The sequence below is a fragment of the Cherax quadricarinatus genome, chromosome 26 (assembly GCF_038502225.1).
Source record: "Cherax quadricarinatus isolate ZL_2023a chromosome 26, ASM3850222v1, whole genome shotgun sequence".
Lineage (NCBI taxonomy): Eukaryota > Metazoa > Arthropoda > Malacostraca > Decapoda > Parastacidae > Cherax > Cherax quadricarinatus.
The window spans coordinates 38264530-38287804 of NC_091317.1; the positions used below are offsets into that span (position 1 = coordinate 38264530).

General features: G+C 39.3%; 1 protein-coding gene across 1 annotated transcript in view; it reads right to left on the reverse strand.

Annotated features, from left to right (window-relative positions):
• Positions 1–20635, reverse strand: part of LOC128691585 (probable glutamate receptor) — a 63118-nt gene extending 42483 nt beyond the window's left edge. The window contains exons 1-6 of the mRNA XM_070088968.1: positions 20487–20635; positions 8855–8973; positions 6765–6943; positions 6171–6287; positions 5739–5962; positions 4584–4712 (exon numbers count right to left, since the gene is read on the reverse strand). Coding sequence (XP_069945069.1) covers positions 4584–4712; positions 5739–5962; positions 6171–6287; positions 6765–6943; positions 8855–8973; positions 20487–20635 — 917 coding nt within the window. The remainder of the gene's footprint in view (positions 1–4583; positions 4713–5738; positions 5963–6170; positions 6288–6764; positions 6944–8854; positions 8974–20486) is intronic.
• Between the last annotated feature and the right edge of the window lie 2640 nt (positions 20636–23275).

Below are 23275 nucleotides of genomic sequence, written 5' to 3' on the forward strand. Positions count from 1 at the left end.
GAAAAACGTAGCTTATGAGAGATATTTACAAAGCAGAAGTGTTATAAGAAGATTAGAGTATATGGAGAGTAAAAGAAAGGTGAAGAGAGTGGTGAGAGAGTGCAAAAGAAGAGCGGATGATAGAGTGGGAGAGGCACTGTCAAGGAATTTTATTGAAAATAATAAAAAAAATTGGAGTGAGTTAAACAAGTTAAGAAAGCCTAGGGAACAAATAGATTTATCAGTTAAAAACGGAGTAGGGGAGTTAGTAGATGGGGAGATGGAGGCTTTGGGTAGATGGCGAGAACATTTTGAGGAACTTTTAAATGTCGACGAAGAAAGGGAGGCGGTAATTTCATGCACTGGCCTGGGAGGTATATCATCTTTTAGGAGTGAAGAAGAGCAGGATGTGAGTGTGGGGGAGGTACGTGAGGCATTACGTAGAATGAAAGGGGGTAAAGCAGCTGGAACTGACGGGTTCATGACAGAAATGTTAAAAGCAGGAGAGGACATAGTGTTGGATTGTTTGATATTTTTGTTTAACAAATGTATGAAAGAGGGGAAGGTACCTAGGGATTGGCGGAGAGCGTGTATAGTCCCTTTATATAAAGGGAAGCGGGACATAATAGATTGTAAAAATTATAGAGGAATAAGTTTACTGGGTATACCAGGAAAAGTGTACGGTAGGGTAATTATTATTGAAAGAATTAGAGGTAAGACAGAATGTAAAATTGCGGATGAGCAGGGAGGTTTTAGAGTGGGTAGGGGATGTGTAGATCAAGTATTTACATTGAAGCATATATGTGAGCAGTATTTAGATAAAGGTAGGGAAGTTTTTATTGCATTTATGGATTTAGAAAAGGCATATGATAGAGTGGATAGGGAAGCAATGTGGCAGATGGTGCAAGTATATGGAATAGGTGGTAAGTTACTATATGAGGATAGTGAGGCTCAGATTAGGGCGTGTAGAAGAGAGGGAGACTACTTCCCGGTAAAAGTAGGTCATAGACAGGGATGTGTTTTGTCACCATGGTTGTTTAATATATTTATAGATGGGATTGCAAAAGAAGTAAATGCTAGGGTTTTCGGGAGAGGGGTGGGATTAAATTATGGGGAATTAAATACAAAATTGGAAGTGACACAGTAACTTTTTGCTGATGATTCTGTGCTTATGGGAGATTCTGAAGAAAAATTGCAAAGGTTAGTGGACGAATTTGGGAATGTGTGTAAAGGTAGAAAGTTGAAAGTGAACAAAGAAAAGAGTAAGGTGATGAGAGTATCAAATTATTTAGAAAAAGAAAAATTGGATATCAAATGGAGAATGGAAGAAGTGAATGTTTTCAAATACTTGGGAGTTGACGAGTCAGCAGATGGATTTATGAAGGATGAGGTTAATCATAGAATTGATGAAGGAAAAAAGGTGAGTGGTGCATTGAGGTATATGTGGAGGAAAAAATGTTATCTATGGAGGCAAAGAAGGGAATGTATGAAAGTATAGTAGTACCAACACTCTTATATGAGTGTGAAGCTTGGGTTGTAAATGCTGCAGCAAGGAGGCGGTTGGAGGCAGTGGAGATGTCCTGTCTAAGAGCAATGTCTGGTGTAAATATTATGCAGAAAATTCGGAGTGTGGAAATTAGAAGAAGGTGTGGAGTTAATAAAAGTATTAGTCAGAGGGCTGAAGAGGGTTTGTTGAGATGGTTTGGTCATTTAGAGAGAATGGATCAAAGTAGAATGACATGGAGAGCGTATAAATCTGTAGGGGAAGGAAGGCGGGGTAGGGGTCGTCCTCGAAAAGGTTGGAGGGAGGGGGTAAAGGAGGTGTTGTGGGCGAGGGGTTTGGACTTCCAGTAAGCGTGCGTGAGCGTGTTAGATAGGAGTCAATGGAGACAAATGGTATTTGGGACCTGACGATCTGTTGGAGTGTGAGCAGGGTAATATTTAGTGAAGGGATTCAGGGAAACCGGTTATTTTATATAATCGGACTTGAGTCCTGGAAATGGGAAGTACAATGCCTGCACTCTAAAAGAGGGGTTTGGGATGTTGGCAGTTTGGAGATATATATTGTGTATTTTTATACGTATATACTTCTAAGCTGTTGTATTCTGGGCACATCTGCAAAAACAGTGATTATGTGTGAGTGAGGTGAAAGTGTTGAATGATAACGAAGGTATTTTCTTTTTGGGGATTTTCTTTCTCTTTGGGTCACCCTGCCTCGGTGGGAGACGGCCGACTTGTTGAAAAAAACAAAATATATATATATATATATATATATATATATATATATATATATATATATATATATATATATATATATATATATATATATATATATAGATAGATAGATAGATATATATAGGTAAAAATGGTCAACTAACAAGACCTCATTTAAAATTAAGTCCTTTCTAAAATTTTCTCATATACGTTCGAAAGTATTTGTTTTTTCATTTATGTTAATGTAAAAATTTAAAATTTTGTACCAAAAGAACCTTAGAAAACTTACCTAACCTTATTATAACAAAGGCAATTTAATTATCGTAATCCATCTAAATCTATTTTAGATAATTTTAAAATAATTTAATAATAAACAAATACAATGAAATATATTTTTTTCGTTAGGTTCAGAATCATTTTTGCGAAATATTTGCATACACAAATTTTCACTTGCATTCGGCTAGAAGAGCGTTGTTATTTAAGCCAAAATCGCAAGTTTTACCTATTCGGCACCATATATACATACATACATACATACATACATATATATATAATATACATAAATATGTATATATATATATATATATATATATATATATATATATATATATATATATATATATATATATACATATATATATATATATATATATATATATATATATATATATATATATATATATATATATATATATATATATATATATATATATATATATAGGGAGGTACCACCTCTAGAACTGTAATAGGGACCCTCATCCTCAGAAAAAAGAATAAACTTGCTTCAGGGAAAACTCAAGGTTCTTCCTGAAGCTGTTTGAGAATTTTCTCCTACCGCACACACACACACATGTATGTATATATATATATATATATATATATATATATATATATATATATATATATATATATATATATATATATATATATATATATATATATATATATATATATATATAAATATAAATATATATATATATATATATATATATATATATATATATATATATATATATATATATATATATATAATGAGTGTCTGTGTGTGTTTGTATGTATGTATGTGTGTATATACTCACCTAGTTGTACTCACCTAGTTGTTTTTGCAGGGGTCGAGTCATAGCTCCTGGTCCCGCCTCTTCACTGACCGCTACTGGGTCACTCTCCCTGCACCATGAGCTTATCATACCTGTGCTTAAAGCTATGAATGGATCCTGCCTCCACTACATTGCTTCCCAAACTATTCCACTTCCAGACTACTCTGTGACCGAGGAAATACTTCCTAACATCCCTGTGATTCATCTGTGTCTTCAACTTCAACTGTGTCCCCTTATTGCTGTGTCCCATCTCTGGAACATTCTGTCTCTGTCCACCTTGTCAAAACCTCTGTATTTTATATATCGTTATCATGTCCTCCCTATCTCTCCTGTCCTCCAGCGTCGTCAGGTCGATTTCCCTTAATCTCTCCTCGTAGGACTAGTCTTGTTGCAAACCATTGCCCTTTTTCTAGTTTTTTACGTTCTTGGCTAGATGTGGGTTCCAAACTGGTGCCGCATACTTCAATATGGGCCTAACGTACACAGTGTTCAGGGTCTTTCATATGTGATATCCTCAATATCTGCACTACTCAAGGTGAATACTAGGTCCTGTCTCGCTGGTTCATCCTCTTCTCCCTCTCTTTTAGTGTCCCTTACGTGTTGGTACATGACGTTTTCCAGTACCACCTCAGTCATCTTAGCATTCCACGTTTCATGGCCACCATGTGGCTCCAATTTCTCCCAATCGATTTCGTTGTGGTTGAAGTCATTCATGATCAGTAGATTTCTCCTGCTCACGTGAACCCTTCTTGCCACTCCGCCAGTGTGTCAACCATCACTCTATTACTCTCATCATACTCTTGCCTTGGCCTCCAGCTGTTCTGTGGTGGGTTATACGTTATTGCAATTACAACCCTGGGACCACCAGAGTGAAGCGTTCCTACTATGTATGTATGTATGCATGTATGTATGTATGTATGTATGTATGTATGTATGTATGTATGTATGTATGTATGTATGTATGTATGTATGTATGTATGTATGTATGTATGTACGTGTGTGTGTTGTGCTGAATTAGCTAAACCTGCGAGTTAGACCTAAACAGCAAGTGTGTTTGCTGGCGAATAAGCTACTCAGTGAGTAATGGTAAATGTGTTTCCGTATTAGTCACAATATCTTAATGGGAAACAGCTGATGTGGTCATTTAAATATATTTTTTTTTTAAATGTTTGTCAATTGTAACCGACTGTAAGTGACATTCATAAATGACTTAAACTATTATGAAATACCGAGTCATATTACAGTTCCAATTTAAACTAGGTTTTAGATAGATAAATGTGCATTTACACTCACTTTGAGAACTTTTCCGGGAAGAGTGGGAGGTGTGAGGTGAGGAGGAGGCCACGACGAGGTGTCCAGGAGGCCACCTGCACAACCTGGGATCCCCGCGGACTATACGGCAGCTGGACGTAAACACTGCACCTGTAACACCAACTTATACACTAGTTCTTTGTTGAAAATACATTGTAACATACATTGATATGTGTGTGTGTGTGTGTGTGTGTGTGTGTGTGTGTGTGTGTGTGTGTGTGTGTGTGTGTGTGTGTGTGTGTGTGTGTGTGTGTGTGTGTGTGTGTGTGTGTGTGTGCATGTGTGCGTGCGCGTACGCTCACCGATTTTCGCTTACAGACGTCAATACTTAGCTCTTGGCCCCTCCTCCTACACCGCCTTCATGGGCATCACCGACTTTTGGCCTTGGACCAAATCATATCTACTCTTAAAGCTGTGTATTAAGTTTGCTTCCACCACTGACTCATCCAAGTCATCCAGCTTTTCAACCACCCTGATTCTAAAGAAATATTTCCTTACAACATTATGGCTCATCTGTGTCTTCAACTTCCACCTCTGACCCTTTGTTCCTGACCCAGTTAATTCAAATAATCTGTCCCTTTCATCAGCTCCATCAATTTCCATTAAGATTTTGAACGTAGTAATTATGTCCCCCTTCGCCCTTCTCTCCTCCTAGGTCCTCAGGATCTCTTCTTTCAATTTCTCCTCTTAGTGAATTCCTCTCAGTGCTGGTATTAGCTTAGTTGCAGATCTATGCACCTTTCCCAGTTTCTTCACATGCTTGGCCATGTGTGGGCTCCACGCTGGGGCCGCAGAGTTAGTGATCACCCTAACATATATAGTGATTCTGAATGATTCTTTATTCAAATTCCTGAATACAATTCTGAGATTTGTAAGCCTCCCACATGTCGTTGATGCTGCATTGTTTGTTTTTATAGCTTAGTGTTTGCTGTTATATTCACCTCCAGGTCCTTTTAACTCTAATATTCGAAGCTTCTCTCCTCTCATGCTGTAATCTGGGTCTGGTCTTCTCTCACCTTCAATTTGCATGAGTAATATGTTCTCCCTCAATATTCTTATTAAACCCAGATAATGTGCGTTATCAATTTTTTTTATATTTATTCTTCAGATAAATATAAATTACAAAATACCCATCACCTGATGTTTGTTGTGTCGTTGTTGATAATAACCAACATAGAGTTGAGGTTGGACAAGGTTGTGTGGAGATCCTGCAGCTCCATGAGGCGAGAGTGAGTGAGGATGAGGAGCCTCGTCGACCACACCATGAGGCGCCCCTTGACGGACCACTTGACGAAGGCGGCGAGGAAGGTTGCCTCGTCACTTATCACCACAATTGTTGTGTCTGATGACAACTTCCGCAGCTGTTCACATAGAAATAGTAGTCAATAATTTCCATAAGTTGTCAGAGATAAGAGGTTCACCAACCTTAACAACAATGAACATAGCTTCAACATTAACATAACTGACCTAACTCCTATAGTAATGCGATGATAGAAAAAATGTCCTACCCAATACAGCAATGATGTAAACATGATCTTGGACCTACCAAACAATAGGCAAACAACCTACCAACTTAACATTATCAACCAACAATGAGAGGTGCTCGTCCCGCTGGTTGATATCAGATTCATTAATTACTGCTTCAAAAAATGCAGCTCCTCCTGGAAACTGTAGATGCTCTGATGTCTGAAAGGTAAAAGATTTTACATTATGGAAGGCTAATAAAAGTGTTGGTTAACGGTCACGTGGAACTAAAATATACCCTACAGATTCACATGTCATATGTCATCAAAACAGTGTTATCCGCAGAAGGTTGAAACATGTAACTTTTTATAGCACATAACAAACAATAACATTTGTGATGCTATCATATATTGGTGTTCAATTCAATATATAACTCTTAAGTATTCAGGGAGAGAATTGAACTAAGAACAGTTAGTTCTAGCTTCCGGTCTACGCCTGGTTAAGGGATGCTTCATCAGTAGTGAAAAATGTATAGAAGGAGACTGTGGTTTTCGCGACCTCGCCACTTTTAAAATCCTACTAGGAATCTTGGTAATGTCTACCAGTGAGTTAAGTGTTCTTTATGACCCTCTAATCTGTAAGCATCCCTGAAGTAATTCCGAACACATAATATGCAGCTAAAAAGCCTGCGACACTTGCCATGAAGATAGTGGAGGGTGAGGTAGTGCCGTCCGTAATGAAAATTACAGAGTAGCTGCCATGTTGTGTTGAGGTCAACACAGCCTTCACCACCTGTGTGACCAGCCAAGCCTCCATCACCTGTGTTGAGAGACCAGTCTGCTGCAGGTGCATCATGGACCATTTCATATCCTGTTTACCTGCCGAAAAAATGAAGTTTAAATTCTTTGTTTCGTACTATTGTGAGGAGGTAGATTCAGCGTCTTAGAGAGTAGTACAAGTTACATTCCGAAAAAAGGAAAGGGAGACCAGAATAAGAGAAAATCATCATCCAGTGAAAACTAGTAAGAATGGGACGTTCGAAGCTGAAAAATGAAGAAGGGTAAAGGAATAGCTATCAGGGCTGCAAATTTCTTTGTTGTGTTATCTGGTGGATGTGGATTAGCCATCGAGAATGACACAGCGAAGGCCACCACTGTATCATTACATTACTGGTATATATATTACCTACAAGATGAGGAATTAAACACACATGCAACACCTGGGTATCTTTATTGAAAGACGTTTCTCCAACCTGCGGCTTTTTCAGTTCAGTGCAAACATGATATACGAAGACAAAAACCTGCATAAGATGAGGTAATTAGCTCGTCAGTCACGCAGAACTATGAACAGAAGACATCAGATGAGATAATCAGTCCCTCAACCTAGAAGCCAATGTTCCGAAGGAAGATGGACTCTGATATACTGGAATCAGATGAGGTGCAGCAGTTGAAGTCACTGTATCTCTTAGGTATTGTATTCTAATTTTATGATACTTGATTGACACAACAGCACCACTGAATCCTGATACAGAGGATGTGTCCTGCAACCTGTTTGTTAAGCTTTGACCCAGTTCTTGTGCATGACTAGTGGATCCCGCTTAAAGTGACTCCAGCTATTAACTCTCATCTGACTCCAGTGTATAAGAGTTCATTTTCATACCTATGTTACAGATTCATCAAGATTAAGGTACGGTATTGTTTACCTCATCTTACGTCTTCTGTGTATAGTTCTGCAAGACTGAAGATGAAGAATAAATTACCTCATCTCTACTAAACTGAAGAGGTCACTGATTGGAGAAAAGTTGTCAAATGAAAATTCCCACTTGTTGCATATGAGTCTAATTCCTCGCCACCACTGAATATAACAATAATGTATCAGTTAAGGAATCACAGACTAAACTTACGGACAAAGCATTTTGCATCAAGTACAGGAATAAGAGGTAAAAGGTGTTTTTTCCTGTGGCTTGGATGGAGGATAGTCTTAGTCAACTAGGAAACATCGTGACTGGTAAAGGGAGTAACCCTATTATCTGCCTCGGCAATAGAGGAAATAGCAAGTATACAAGTGATAACTTACTTTGCCACCAGGACAGTGGCCTGGTGGCTAAAGCTCTCGTTCCACACGGTGAGTGTCCGGGTTAGATTCCCTGCGACAGTTAAAACATTGTGCACGTTTCCTTACACCTTTTGTCTATGTTCATCCATCAGTCCAAAAAAAATGGGTACCTGGGTGTTAGTCGACTGGTGTGGGTCGCATCCAGGGATAAAATTAACCTAATTTGCCCGAAATACAATGCATAACAAGCGGCTTTCTACATAGTAGTATGTCATTGATGTCAGCTATGACTCTATACCTTGTACATGTACTTGTAGAAATTATTATTAGTAGTAGTAGTAGTAGTATTAGTATTATTACTTAAAACGTGTAGGATAGCGACAGGCATAATTAGGAAGAGAAGAAGAATCCCTGTCAATTATTATTATAATCAAGGGGGAGCGCTAAGCTCGTAGGGTTATGCAGCGCCTGTAGGGGGATGTGGAAGGTATTCAGGCTTAATTCAGGGAACCGGAGCACAGATCCAATTCCTTAGATCAAGAGCCCCTCACCAGCGTTAAGGAACCTCCCTTCAGGGAAAATCCCTGTCATACTTGGTATTTTGCCGTGGACGAGAGTGGTTGTCCAGAGCAAGTGATGTTAGTTGTTAACTGGACAAGGAATATAAGGGCACAGCAGTTCTATTTACTGGTGGACATGTATACAGTGAAGGATTGTTAGCTTGTCCCCTGTACTTGGGTACTGAAGTTTCAAGGCCGACTTCTTTGAGTTTTGTGCAGCTGTACCTTCAGGTGAAGTTAGAGCCGGAGGAAACTTGGAAGGAGATGTAGCAGCATAGAGAGAAGATTCATTCCTGGAACGAGGAAAAGGAGGTATTTCACATGACCTACTTCCACTAGTGTGTCCCGAACACCTGTGATGCCCTCTCTAGCTACTGCACCTCACCTCTGGCTCCAGTAAATAAGTCGCTTCTATCTCATGTTTGCTTCAGGCTAAGGGACTGATCACCGTCATTCAGCTCTAAGGGACTGAGCACCTATCGATGTTAAGGGCCTGAATGCCTACCAAAGATGGCGGACTAAACACATCCAAATTACCTGTCCACGTTGAGAGAAATAACGACAATGGGGAATGTGAAGCCGTTATACGTCCGAGAAAAATTTAATTACTGCGTAAAAGCAGTTATGAAGGCGGAAGAAACAGTATTTGTCCGAAGAGAATTTCTATACGTATATACCGACCTCCAACTTTAAACACTTAAGGGAAACTTCTTGGTAGTGGAGGTAATTGTAAAGGCTTCAAGAAGCAATAGGGTAGTAATTCTAGGGAATTTCTTTTTTTATCCTAATGAATTAGAATTCTTTGAGTGGGAATCTAGAGTCATACAACTTCCTAACGACTTTTTCTAAAGTTTGTGAAAGAACCAGAGAAGAGATAACCGGTTTCATTTATTTCTGGCAAACAATGAGACCTTTGTTAACAATATGGAGATCACAGAGTAACTACAACTAGATTTAGACTTATATTCTCTATTTCCAATTACTGCATTTGCAAAAAAAGAAAAATACAGTACATAGAAAACCCATAGAGGATAACACTTCGGGCAGACTACAACTTACATATACAAGTACATTGTATGACCTACCAACAGGTGCTGGTATCTACACAACTTACATATACAAGTACATTGTATGACCTACCAACAGGTGCTGGTATCTACACAACTTACATATACAAGTACATTGTATGACCTACCAACAGGTGCTGGTATCTACACAACTTACATATACAAGTACATTGTATGACCTACCAACAGGTGCTGGTATCTACACAACTTACATATACAAGTACATTGTATGACCTACCAACAGGTGCTGGTATCTACACAACTTACATATACAAGTACATTGTATGACCTACCAACAGGTGCTGGTATCTACACAACTTACATATACAAGTACATTGTATGACCTGCCAACAGGTGCTGGTATCTACACAACTTACATATACAAGTACATTGTATGACCTACCAACAGGTGCTGGTATCTACACAACTTACATATACAAGTACATTGTATGACCTACCAACAGGTGCTGGTATCTACACAACTTACATATACAAGTACATTGTATGACCTACCAACAGGTGCTGGTATCTACAACTTACATATACAAGTACATATGATCACCAACAGGTATACAAGTACATTGTATGACCTACCAACAGGTGCTGGTATCTACACAACTTACATATACAAGTACATTGTATGACCTACCAACAGGTGCTGGTATCTACACAACTTACATATACAAGTACATTGTATGACCTACCAACAGGTGCTGGTATCTACACAACTTACATATACAAGTACATTGTATGACCTACCAACAGGTGCTGGTATCTACACAACTTACATATACAAGTACATTGTATGACCTACCAACAGGTGCTGGTATCTACACAACTTACATATACAAGTACATTGTATGACCTACCAACAGGTGCTGGTATCTACACAACTTACATATACAAGTACATTGTATGACCTACCAACAGGTGCTGGTATCTACACAACTTACATATACAAGTACATTGTATGACCTACCAACAGGTGCTGGTATCTACACAACTTACATATACAAGTACATTGTATGACCTACCAACAGGTGCTGGTATCTACACAACTTACATATACAAGTACATTGTATGACCTACCAACAGGTGCTGGTATCTGCACAACTTACATATACAAGTACATTGTATGACCTACCAACAGGTGCTGGTATCTGCACAACTTACATATACAAGTACATTGTATGACCTACCAACAGGTGCTGGTATCTACACAACTTACATATACAAGTACATTGTATGACCTACCAACAGGTGCTGGTATCTACACAACTTACATATACAAGTACATTGTATGACCTACCAACAGGTGCTGGTATCTACACAACTTACATATACAAGTACATTGTATGACCTACCAACAGGTGCTGGTATCTACACAACTTACATATACAAGTACATTGTATGACCTACCAACAGGTGCTGGTATCTACACAACTTACATATACAAGTACATTGTATGACCTACCAACAGGTGCTGGTATTACATATACAAGTACATTGTATGACCTACCAACAGGTGCTGGTATCTACACAACTTACATACACAAGTACACACCAACAGGTGCTGGTATCTACACAACTTACATATACAAGTACATTGTATGACCTACCAACAGGTATACAAGTACATTGTATGACCTACCAACAGGTGCTGGTATCTACACAACTTACATATACAAGTACATTGTATGACCTACCAACAGGTGCTGGTATCTACACAACTTACATATACAAGTACATTGTATGACCTACCAACAGGTGCTGGTATCTACACAACTTACATATACAAGTACATTGTATGACCTACCAACAGGTGCTGGTATCTACACAACTTACATATACAAGTACATTGTATGACCTACCAACAGGTGCTGGTATCTACACAACTTACATATACAAGTACATTGTATGACCTACCAACAGGTGCTGGTATCTACACAACTTACATATACAAGTACATTGTATGACCTACCAACAGGTGCTGGTATCTACACAACTTACATATACAAGTACATTGTATGACCTACCAACAGGTGCTGGTATCTACACAACTTACATATACAAGTACATTGTATGACCTACCAACAGGTGCTGGTATCTACACAACTTACATATACAAGTACATTGTATGACCTACCAACAGGTGCTGGTATCTACACAACTTACATATACAAGTACATTGTATGACCTACCAACAGGTGCTGGTATCTACACAACTTACATATACAAGTACATTGTATGACCTACCAACAGGTGCTGGTATCTACACAACTTACATATACAAGTACATTGTATGACCTACCAACAGGTGCTGGTATCTACACAACTTACATATACAAGTACATTGTATGACCTACCAACAGGTGCTGGTATCTACACAACTTACATATACAAGTACATTGTATGACCTACCAACAGGTGCTGGTATCTACACAACTTACATATACAAGTACATTGTATGACCTACCAACAGGTGCTGGTATCTACACAACTTACATATACAAGTACATTGTATGACCTACCAACAGGTGCTGGTATCTACACAACTTACATATACAAGTACATTGTATGACCTACCAACAGGTGCTGGTATCTACACAACTTACATATACAAGTACATTGTATGACCTACCAACAGGTGCTGGTATCTACACAACTTACATATACAAGTACATTGTATGACCTACCAACAGGTGCTGGTATCTACACAACTTACATATACAAGTACATTGTATGACCTACCAACAGGTGCTGGTATCTACACAACTTACATATACAAGTACATTGTATGACCTACCAACAGGTGCTGGTATCTACACAACTTACATATACAAGTACATTGTATGACCTACCAACAGGTGCTGGTATCTACACAACTTACATATACAAGTACATTGTATGACCTACCAACAGGTGCTGGTATCTACACAACTTACATATACAAGTACATTGTATGACCTACCAACAGGTGCTGGTATCTACACAACTTACATATACAAGTACATTGTATGACCTACCAACAGGTGCTGGTATCTACACAACTTACATATACAAGTACATTGTATGACCTACCAACAGGTGCTGGTATCTACACAACTTACATATACAAGTACATTGTATGACCTACCAACAGGTGCTGGTATCTACACAACTTACATATACAAGTACATTGTATGACCTACCAACAGGTATCTTCACAACTTACATATACAAGTACATTGTATGACCTACCAACAGGTGCTGGTATCTACACAACTTACATATACAAGTACATTGTATGACCTACCAACAGGTGCTGGTATCTACACAACTTACATATACAAGTACATTGTATGACCTACCAACAGGTGCTGGTATCTACACAACTTACATATACAAGTACATTGTATGACCTACCAACAGGTGCTGGTATCTACACAACTTACATATACAAGTACATTGTATGACCTACCAACAGGTGCTGGTATCTACAACTTACATATACAAGTACATTGTATGACCTATATACAAGTACATTGTATGACCTACCAACAGGTGCTGGTATCTACACATGACCTACACAACTTACATATACAAGTACATTGTATGACCTACCAACAGGTGCTGGTATCTACACAACTTACATATACAAGTACATTGTATGACCTACCAACAGGTGCTGGTATCTACACAACTTACATATACAAGTACATTGTATGACCTACCAACAGGTGCTGGTATCTACACAACTTACATATACAAGTACATTGTATGACCTACCAACAGGTGCTGGTATCTACACAACTTACATATACAAGTACATTGTATGACCTACCAACAGGTGCTGGTATCTACACAACTTACATATACAAGTACATTGTATGACCTACCAACAGGTGCTGGTATCTACACAACTTACATATACAAGTACATTGTATGACCTACCAACAGGTGCTGGTATCTACACAACTTACATATACAAGTACATTGTATGACCTACCAACAGGTGCTGGTATCTACACAACTTACATATACAAGTACATTGTATGACCTACCAACAGGTGCTGGTATCTACACAACTTACATATACAAGTACATTGTATGACCTACCAACAGGTGCTGGTATCTACACAACTTACATATACAAGTACATTGTATGACCTACCAACAGGTGCTGGTATCTACACAACTTACATATACAAGTACATTGTATGACCTACCAACAGGTGCTGGTATCTACACAACTTACATATACAAGTACATTGTATGACCTACCAACAGGTGCTGGTATCTACACAACTTACATATACAAGTACATTGTATGACCTACCAACAGGTGCTGGTATCTACACAACTTACATATACAAGTACATTGTATGACCTACCAACAGGTGCTGGTATCTACACAACTTACATATACAAGTACATTGTATGACCTACCAACAGGTGCTGGTATCTACACAACTTACATATACAAGTACATTGTATGACCTACCAACAGGTGCTGGTATCTACACAACTTACATATACAAGTACATTGTATGACCTACCAACAGGTGCTGGTATCTACACAACTTACATATACAAGTACATTGTATGACCTACCAACAGGTGCTGGTATCTACACACAATATACAAGTACATACACCAACAGACCTTCCAACAGGTGCTGGTATCTACACAACTTACATATACAAGTACATTGTATGACCTACCAACAGGTGCTGGTATCTACACAACTTACATATACAAGTACATTGTATGACCTACCAACAGGTGCTGGTATCTACACAACTTACATATACAAGTACATTGTATGACCTACCAACAGGTGCTGGTATCTACACAACTTACATATACAAGTACATTGTATGACCTACCAACAGGTGCTGGTATCTACACAACTTACATATACAAGTACATTGTATGACCTACCAACAGGTGCTGGTATCTACACAACTTACATATACAAGTACATTGTATGACCTACCAACAGGTGCTGGTATCTACACAACTTACATATACAAGTACATTGTATGACCTACCAACAGGTGCTGGTATCTACACAACTTACATATACAAGTACATTGTATGACCTACCAACAGGTGCTGGTATCTACACAACTTACATATACAAGTACATTGTATGACCTACCAACAGGTGCTGGTATCTACACAATATACTACATTGTATGACATATACAAGTACATTGTATGACCTACCAACAGGTGCTGGTATCTACACAACTTACATATACAAGTACATTGTATGACCTACCAACAGGTGCTGGTATCTACACAACTTACATATACAAGTACATTGTATGACCTACCAACAGGTGCTGGTATCTACACAACTTACATATACAAGTACATTGTATGACCTACCAACAGGTGCTGGTATCTACACAACTTACATATACAAGTACATTGTATGACCTACCAACAGGTGCTGGTATCTACACAACTTACATATACAAGTACATTGTATGACCTACCAACAGGTGCTGGTATCTACTCACATTACATATACAAGTACATTGTATGACCTACCAACAGGTGCTGGTATCTACACAACTTACATATACAAGTACATTGTATGACCTACCAACAGGTGCTGGTATCTACACAACTTACATATACAAGTACATTGTATGACCTACCAACAGGCGCTGGTATATACACAACTTACATATACAAGTACATGGACATTGTATGACCTACCAGCAGGCGCTGGTATATACACAACTTACATATACAAGTACATTGTATGACCTACCAACAGGTGCTGGTATTAACACAACTTACATATACAAGTACATTGTATGACCTACCAACAGGCGCTGGTATATACACAACTTACATATACAAGTACATTGTATGACCTACCAGCAGGCGCTGGTATATACACAACTTACATATACAAGTACATTGTATGACCTACCAACAGGTGTACATTGTATGACCTACCAACAGGTGCTGGTATCTACACAACTTACATATACAAGTACATTGTATGACCTACCAACAGGTGCTGGTATCTACACAACTTACATATACAAGTACATTGTATGACCTACCAACAGGTGCTGGTATCTACACAACTTACATATACAAGTACATTGTATGACCTACCAACAGGTGCTGGTATCTACACAACTTACATATACAAGTACATTGTATGACCTACCAACAGGTGCTGGTATCTACACAACTTACATATACAAGTACATTGTATGACCTACCAACAGGTGCTGGTATCTACACAACTTACATATACAAGTACATTGTATGACCTACCAACAGGTGCTGGTATCTACACAACTTACATATACAAGTACATTGTATGACCTACCAACAGGTGCTGTACATTGTATGACCTACCAACAGGTGCTGGTATCTACACAACTTACATATACAAGTACATTGTATGACCTACCAACAGGTGCTGGTATCTACACAACTTACATATACAAGTACATTGTATGACCTACCAACAGGTGCTGGTATCTACACAACTTACATATACAAGTACATTGTATGACCTACCAACAGGTGCTGGTATCTACACAACTTACATATACAAGTACATTGTATGACCTACCAACAGGTGCTGGTATCTACACAACTTACATATACAAGTACATTGTATGACCTACCAACAGGTGCTGGTATCTACACAACTTACATATACAAGTACATTGTATGACCTACCAACAGGTGCTGGTATCTGCACAACTTACATATACAAGTACATTGTATGACCTACCAACAGGTGCTGGTATCTATACAACTTACATATACAAGTACATTGTATGACCTACCAACAGGTGCTGGTATCTACACAACTTACATATACAAGTACATTGTATGACCTACCAACAGGTGCTGGTATCTACACAACTTACATATACAAGTACATTGTATGACCTACCAACAGGTGCTGGTATCTACACAACTTACATATACAAGTACATTGTATGACCTACCAACAGGTGCTGGTATCTACACAACTTACATATACAAGTACATTGTATGACCTACCAACAGGTGCTGGTATCTACACAACTTACATATACAAGTACATTGTATGACCTACCAACAAGTGCTGGTATCTACACAACTTACATATACAAGTACATTGTATGACTACACAATCTTTACATATACAAGTACATTGTATGACCTACCAACAGGTGCTGGTATCTACACAACTTACATATACAAGTACATTGTATGACCTACCAACAGGTGCTGGTATCTACACAACTTACATACACAAGTACATTGTATGACCTACCAACAGGTGCTGGTATCTACACAACTTACATATACAAGTACATTGTATGACCTACCAACAGGTGCTGGTATCTACACAACTTTCATATACAAGTACATTGTATGACCTACCAACAGGTGCTGGTATCTACACAACTTACATATACAAGTACATTGTATGACCTACCAACAGGTGCTGGTATCTACACAACTTACATATACAAGTACATTGTATGACCTACCAACAGGTGCTGGTATCTACACAACTTACATATACAAGTACATTGTATGACCTACCAACAGGTGCTGGTATCTACACAACTTACATATACAAGTACATTGTATGACCTACCAACAGGTGCTGGTATCTACACAACTTACATATACAAGTACATTGTATGACCTACCAACAGGTGCTGGTATCTACACAACTTACATATACAAGTACATTGTATGACCTGCCAACAGGTTCTGGTATCTACACAACTTACATATACAAGTACATTGTATGACCTACCAACAGGTGCTGGTATCTACACAACTTACATATACAAGTACATTGTATGACCTACCTACAGGTGCTGGTATCTGCACAACTTACATATACAAGTACATTGTATGACCTACCAACAGGTGCTGGTATCTGCACAACTTACATATACAAGTACATTGTATGACCTACCAACATGTGCTGGTATCTACACAACTTACATATACAAGTACATTGTATGACCTACCAACAGGTGCTGGTATCTACACAACTTACATATACAAGTACATTGTATGACCTACCAACAGGTGCTGGTATCTGCACAACTTACATATACAAGTACATTGTATGACCTACCAACAGGTGCTGGTATCTACACAACTTACATATACAAGTACATTGTATGACCTACCAACAGGTGCTGGTATCTGCACAACTTACATATACAAGTACATTGTATGACCTACCAACAGGTGCTGGTATCTACACAACTTACATATACAAGTACATTGTATGACCTACCAACAGGTACTGGTATCTACACAACTTACATATACAAGTACATTGTATGACCTGCCAACAGGTGCTGGTATCTACACAACTTACATATACAAGTACATTGTATGACCTGCCAACAGGTTCTGGTATCTACACAACTTACATATACAAGTACATTGTATGACCTACCTACAGGTGCTGGTATCTGCACAACTTACATATACAAGTACATTGTATGACATACCAACAGGTGCTGGTATCTGCACAACTTACATATACAAGTACATTGTATGACCTACCAACATGTGCTGGTATCTACACAACTTACATATACAAGTACATTGTATGACCTACCAACAGGTGCTGGTATCTGCACAACTTACATATACAAGTACATTGTATGACCTACCAACAGGTGCTGGTATCTACACAACTTACATATACAAGTACATTGTATGACCTACCAACAGGTGCTGGTATCTGCACAACTTACATATACAAGTACATTGTATGACCTACCAACAGGTGCTGGTATCTACACAACTTACATATACAAGTACATTGTATGACCTACCAACAGGTGCTGATATCTACACAACTTACATATACAAGTACATTGTATGACCTACCAACAGGTGCTGGTATCTACACAACTTACATGTACAAGTACATTGTATGACCTACCAACAGGTGCTGGTATCTACACAACTTACATATACAAGTACTTTGTATGACCTGCCAACAGGTGCTGGTATCTACACAACTTACATATACAAGTACATTTTATGACCTATCTACACAACTTACATATACAAGTACATTGTATGACCTGCCAACAGGTGCTGGTATCTACACAACTTACATATACAAGTACATTGTATGACCTACCAACAGGTGCTGGTATCTACACAACTTACATATACAAGTACATTGTATGACCTACCAACAGGTGCTGGTATCTACACAACTTACATATACAAGTACATTGTATGACCTACCAACAGGTGCTGATATCTACACAACTTACATATACAAGTACATTGTATGACCTGCCAACAGGTGCTGGTATCTACACAACTTACATATACAAGTACATTGTATGACCTACCAACAGGTGCTGGTATCTACACAACTTACATATACAAGTACATTGTATGACCTACCAACAGGTGCTGGTATCTACACAACTTACATATACAAGTACATTGTATGACCTACCAACAGGTGCTGGTATCTACACAACTTACATATACAAGTACATTGTATGACCTACCAACAGGTGCTGGTATCTACACAACTTACATATACAAGTACATTGTATGACCTACCAACAGGTGCTGGTATCTACACAACTTACATATACAAGTACATTGTATGACCTACCAACAGGTGCTGGTATCTACACAACTTACATATACAAGTACATTGTATGACCTACCAACAGGTGCTGGTATCTGCACAACTTACATATACAAGTACATTGTATGACCTACCAACAGGTGCTGGTATCTATACAACTTACATATACAAGTACATTGTATGACCTACCAACAGGTGCTGGTATCTACACAACTTACATATACAAGTACATTGTATGACCTACCAACAGGTGCTGGTATCTGCACATCTCCCCAACACACAACAACAGACAATGGAAACACCATCCACCATATACTCGTCATCCTCTTTACTGAAACACTGCAACGAAAACATAATTATTGAATATATTGATGAACTGTATCATTGTGAACATCAATTGTGTGTGTGTGTGTGTGTGTGTGTGTGTGTGTGTGTGTGTGTGTGTGTGTGTGTGTGTGTGTGTGTGTGTTTACTCACCTAGTTCAGGTTGCAGGGGTCGAGTCCAAGCTCCTGGCCCCGGTGTGTGTGTTTGCATTCACTTATGCTTTCACTAATATATGGTTGCAGGGGTCTAGTCTCACCTGGCCCTACCTCAGCTGGCCGCTACTAGATTTTCTTTCTCTTGGCTGCATAAGCCCTATATGGATTCTACCACATCATTGTTTAGGTCATTCCACTTGCTGATCACTCTGAGGCTGACGAAATATTTCTTAACATCCCTGCAATTCACCCTGTTTTATCTCTCATTTGTGTCCTTGTGTGACTCTTACCTCCTCTCAGTGTTTTAAATATCGTTACCATATTATCACTGGTGTTTCTGTGCTCTAAGCACTTTTTCTACCATCTCAATAGGCTTGACTGGGTGTGGGTTCCATACTGGTGCTCCACATTCCAATATAGGCCAATCATTTGGCATATATAGTGTCTCCATGTTGAGGTTACCGAGACGCGCATGTACTTCGAAGGTTATTCAGTACTATGTTCACACCGAAGTGCCTTCATCTCATGTGATGTTTGCAGTCTTTGTCCCATGAACCTACATTCTCCTTCAAGTCTTCTTAGCTCTTCCACGATTTTTATAACTTAACATTTGTTAGTGTTAGATTTTAATAGAAACTTGTCAGACCAGACCTGCATCTTGTCCAGATCATTTGTAGTCTTTACTGGCTCACTCTTCCTCGTTTGCTCCTCATTAGTTTCATATCTGCGAACAAAGATAATTTTCTGACTGTTTCTTCCATCACGTCGTTCACTTACACAAGAAAAATGTTTCATGTTCGGATACTGACCCTTGGCGAGCCCTCCATTTTGACGCCCCTTTCTGGGCAATCAATAGCTGTTATATTTCTTTTACGTATTCCCTTATGAACTGCATTGTATTAATTGCTAATTGACCAGTTTTACCACACACACACACACACACACACACACACACACACACACACACACACACACACACACACACACACACACACTTGATCAATCACGTCAAGAAATTAAAGTGCAAAGGTTTGCGACAAGGTTAATTCCAGAGGTAAGGGGAATGTTCTACAAAGAAAGGTTAAGGGAAATCGGCCTGACGACACTGGGGGACAGGAGGGTCAGGGGAGACATGATAACGACATACGAAATACTGTGTGGAATAGACAAGGCGGACAGAGACAGGATGTTCCAGAGAGGGGACACAGAAACAAGGGGTCACAATTGGAAGTTGAAGACCCAGATGAGTCAAAGGGATGTTAGGAAGCATTTCTTCAGTCATAGAATAGTCGGGAAGTGGAATAGCCTAGCAAGTGAGGTAGTAGAGGCAGGAACCATACATAGCTTTAAGATGAGGTATGATAAAGTTCATGGAGCAGGGAGAGAGAGGACCTAGTAGCACTCAGTGAAGAGGCGGGGCCGGGAGCTGAGTCTCGACCCCTGCAACCACAGCTAGGTGAGTACAATTAGGTGAGTACACCTATGATGAGAGTACTAGAGCGATGGTTGACACACTGGCTGAAGTGGCCAGAAGGGCTCATGCGAGCATGAGCCCTTCTGTCCTCCAGTGTCGTCAGGCCGATTTCCCTTAACCTTTCATCGTAGGACATTCCCTTTATCTCTGGAGCTAACCTTGTCCCAAACCTTTGCACTTTCTCTAATTACTTGACGTGTTTGATCAAGTGTGGGTTCCAAACAGGTGCTGCATTCTCCAGTATGGGCCTGACGTACACAGTGCAGTGTGTCTTGAACGATTCCTTACTAAGGTATCGGAACTCTGTTGTCAGGTTTGCAGGCGCCCATATGCTGCAGCAGTTATCTGGTTGATGTGTGCTTCCGGAGACGTGCTTGGTGTTATACTCATCCCAAGAACTTTCTCCATGAACGAGGTTTGCTTCTTTGGCCACCTAGCCTATACTCCGTCTGCGGTCTTCTTTGCCCTTCCCCGATTTTCATGACTTTGCTAGACCAGGTGTCCAGCCTGTCCAGGTCTCTGAAATCCTGCCTGATCCCCATCTGATTTAATTCTCCTTATTAACTTCACATCATCTGCGAACAGGAACACTTCTGAGTCTATCCCTTCCGCCATGTCATTCACATATACCAAAAATAGCACTGGTCCCAGGACTGACCCCTGTGGGACCCCGCTTGTCACAGGTGCCCACTATTATACCTTATCACGTACCATGACTAGTTGTTGCCTCCCTGTCAGGTATTCTCTGATCCATTGCAGTGCCCTTCCTGTTATACGCGCCTGATCCTCTAGCTTCTGCTAGAGAAGCATGCGTATTGTTTAATTCATGCGAGTTGCAGCCCTGGTGATAGCAAAGTCAACAGTGTCACCGCTGCCTCTTCAATCATTGAGGACATCAACCAGACAAACATCAACATAACTACAGTAATAGAATCTATTTAGGTTAAACATTTAAACACTTATGTAAATGCATCTCAAAACATCAATCTAACAGCAGACTGGATGACCTTAAGGTCATCCAGTAATAAATAATAAATTCAGACGGAACAGTACTAAGTGCCAAGGAGAAAGATTTACAGAGAAGATTACTTGAATCTGCCCTCATCAGTATCTCCAACTTCAACAAGCATGACCTATTTCATCCGATGTGCCTCGCTCATCTTTGATGTCATCTCCAGCAGGTACACCTTGCTTCTAGTCCAGTGAACGTATCCGGCCTCATGTCTGATTTAGGATAAGGGACTGGCCACCTGTCGTGGCTGAGGGACGCTTCACCTCAAAATCATCACTCCACTTCCACTGTCTCTGGTGTAATAATCAACTTGAATAAGAATAAGTTTGTATAGTATACAGTAGTTGCACCTATTACCAGAGAGCGTCTACAGTGTTTGAGAATACTTGTGACCTGGCGTTCACACCACTTATTCTCCACCTCATCACTACTCACTATTTCCTCACACTGCTCACTATTTCCTCACACTGCTCACTATTTCCTCACACTGCTCACTATTTCCTCACACTGCTCACTATTTCCTCACACTGCTCACTATTTCCTCACATTGCTCACTATTTCCTCACATTGCTCACTATTTCCTCACACTGCTCACTATTTCCTCACATTGCTCACTATTTCCTCACACTGCTCACTATTTCCTCACATTGCTCACTATTTCCTCACATTGCTCAATATTTCGTCACACTGCTCACTATTTCCTCACACTGCTCACAATTTCCTCAGCCTCCCTTACTAAGTTTACCTGTGACTTAAGAAGAAACGCTGTTAACAAAGCTTCTGTATAGATGCATTTTCGAAATTATGTTAGTGGATTACAATACATACAAGTTGATTTATAAGGCGCATGTGCAAAGTAGTAAGGGTGACAGAGCGCTTGTTCACAGAAACAGAAGGATAGTTAACATAGGAACATAAGAAAGAAGGAACACTGCAACAGGCCTACTGG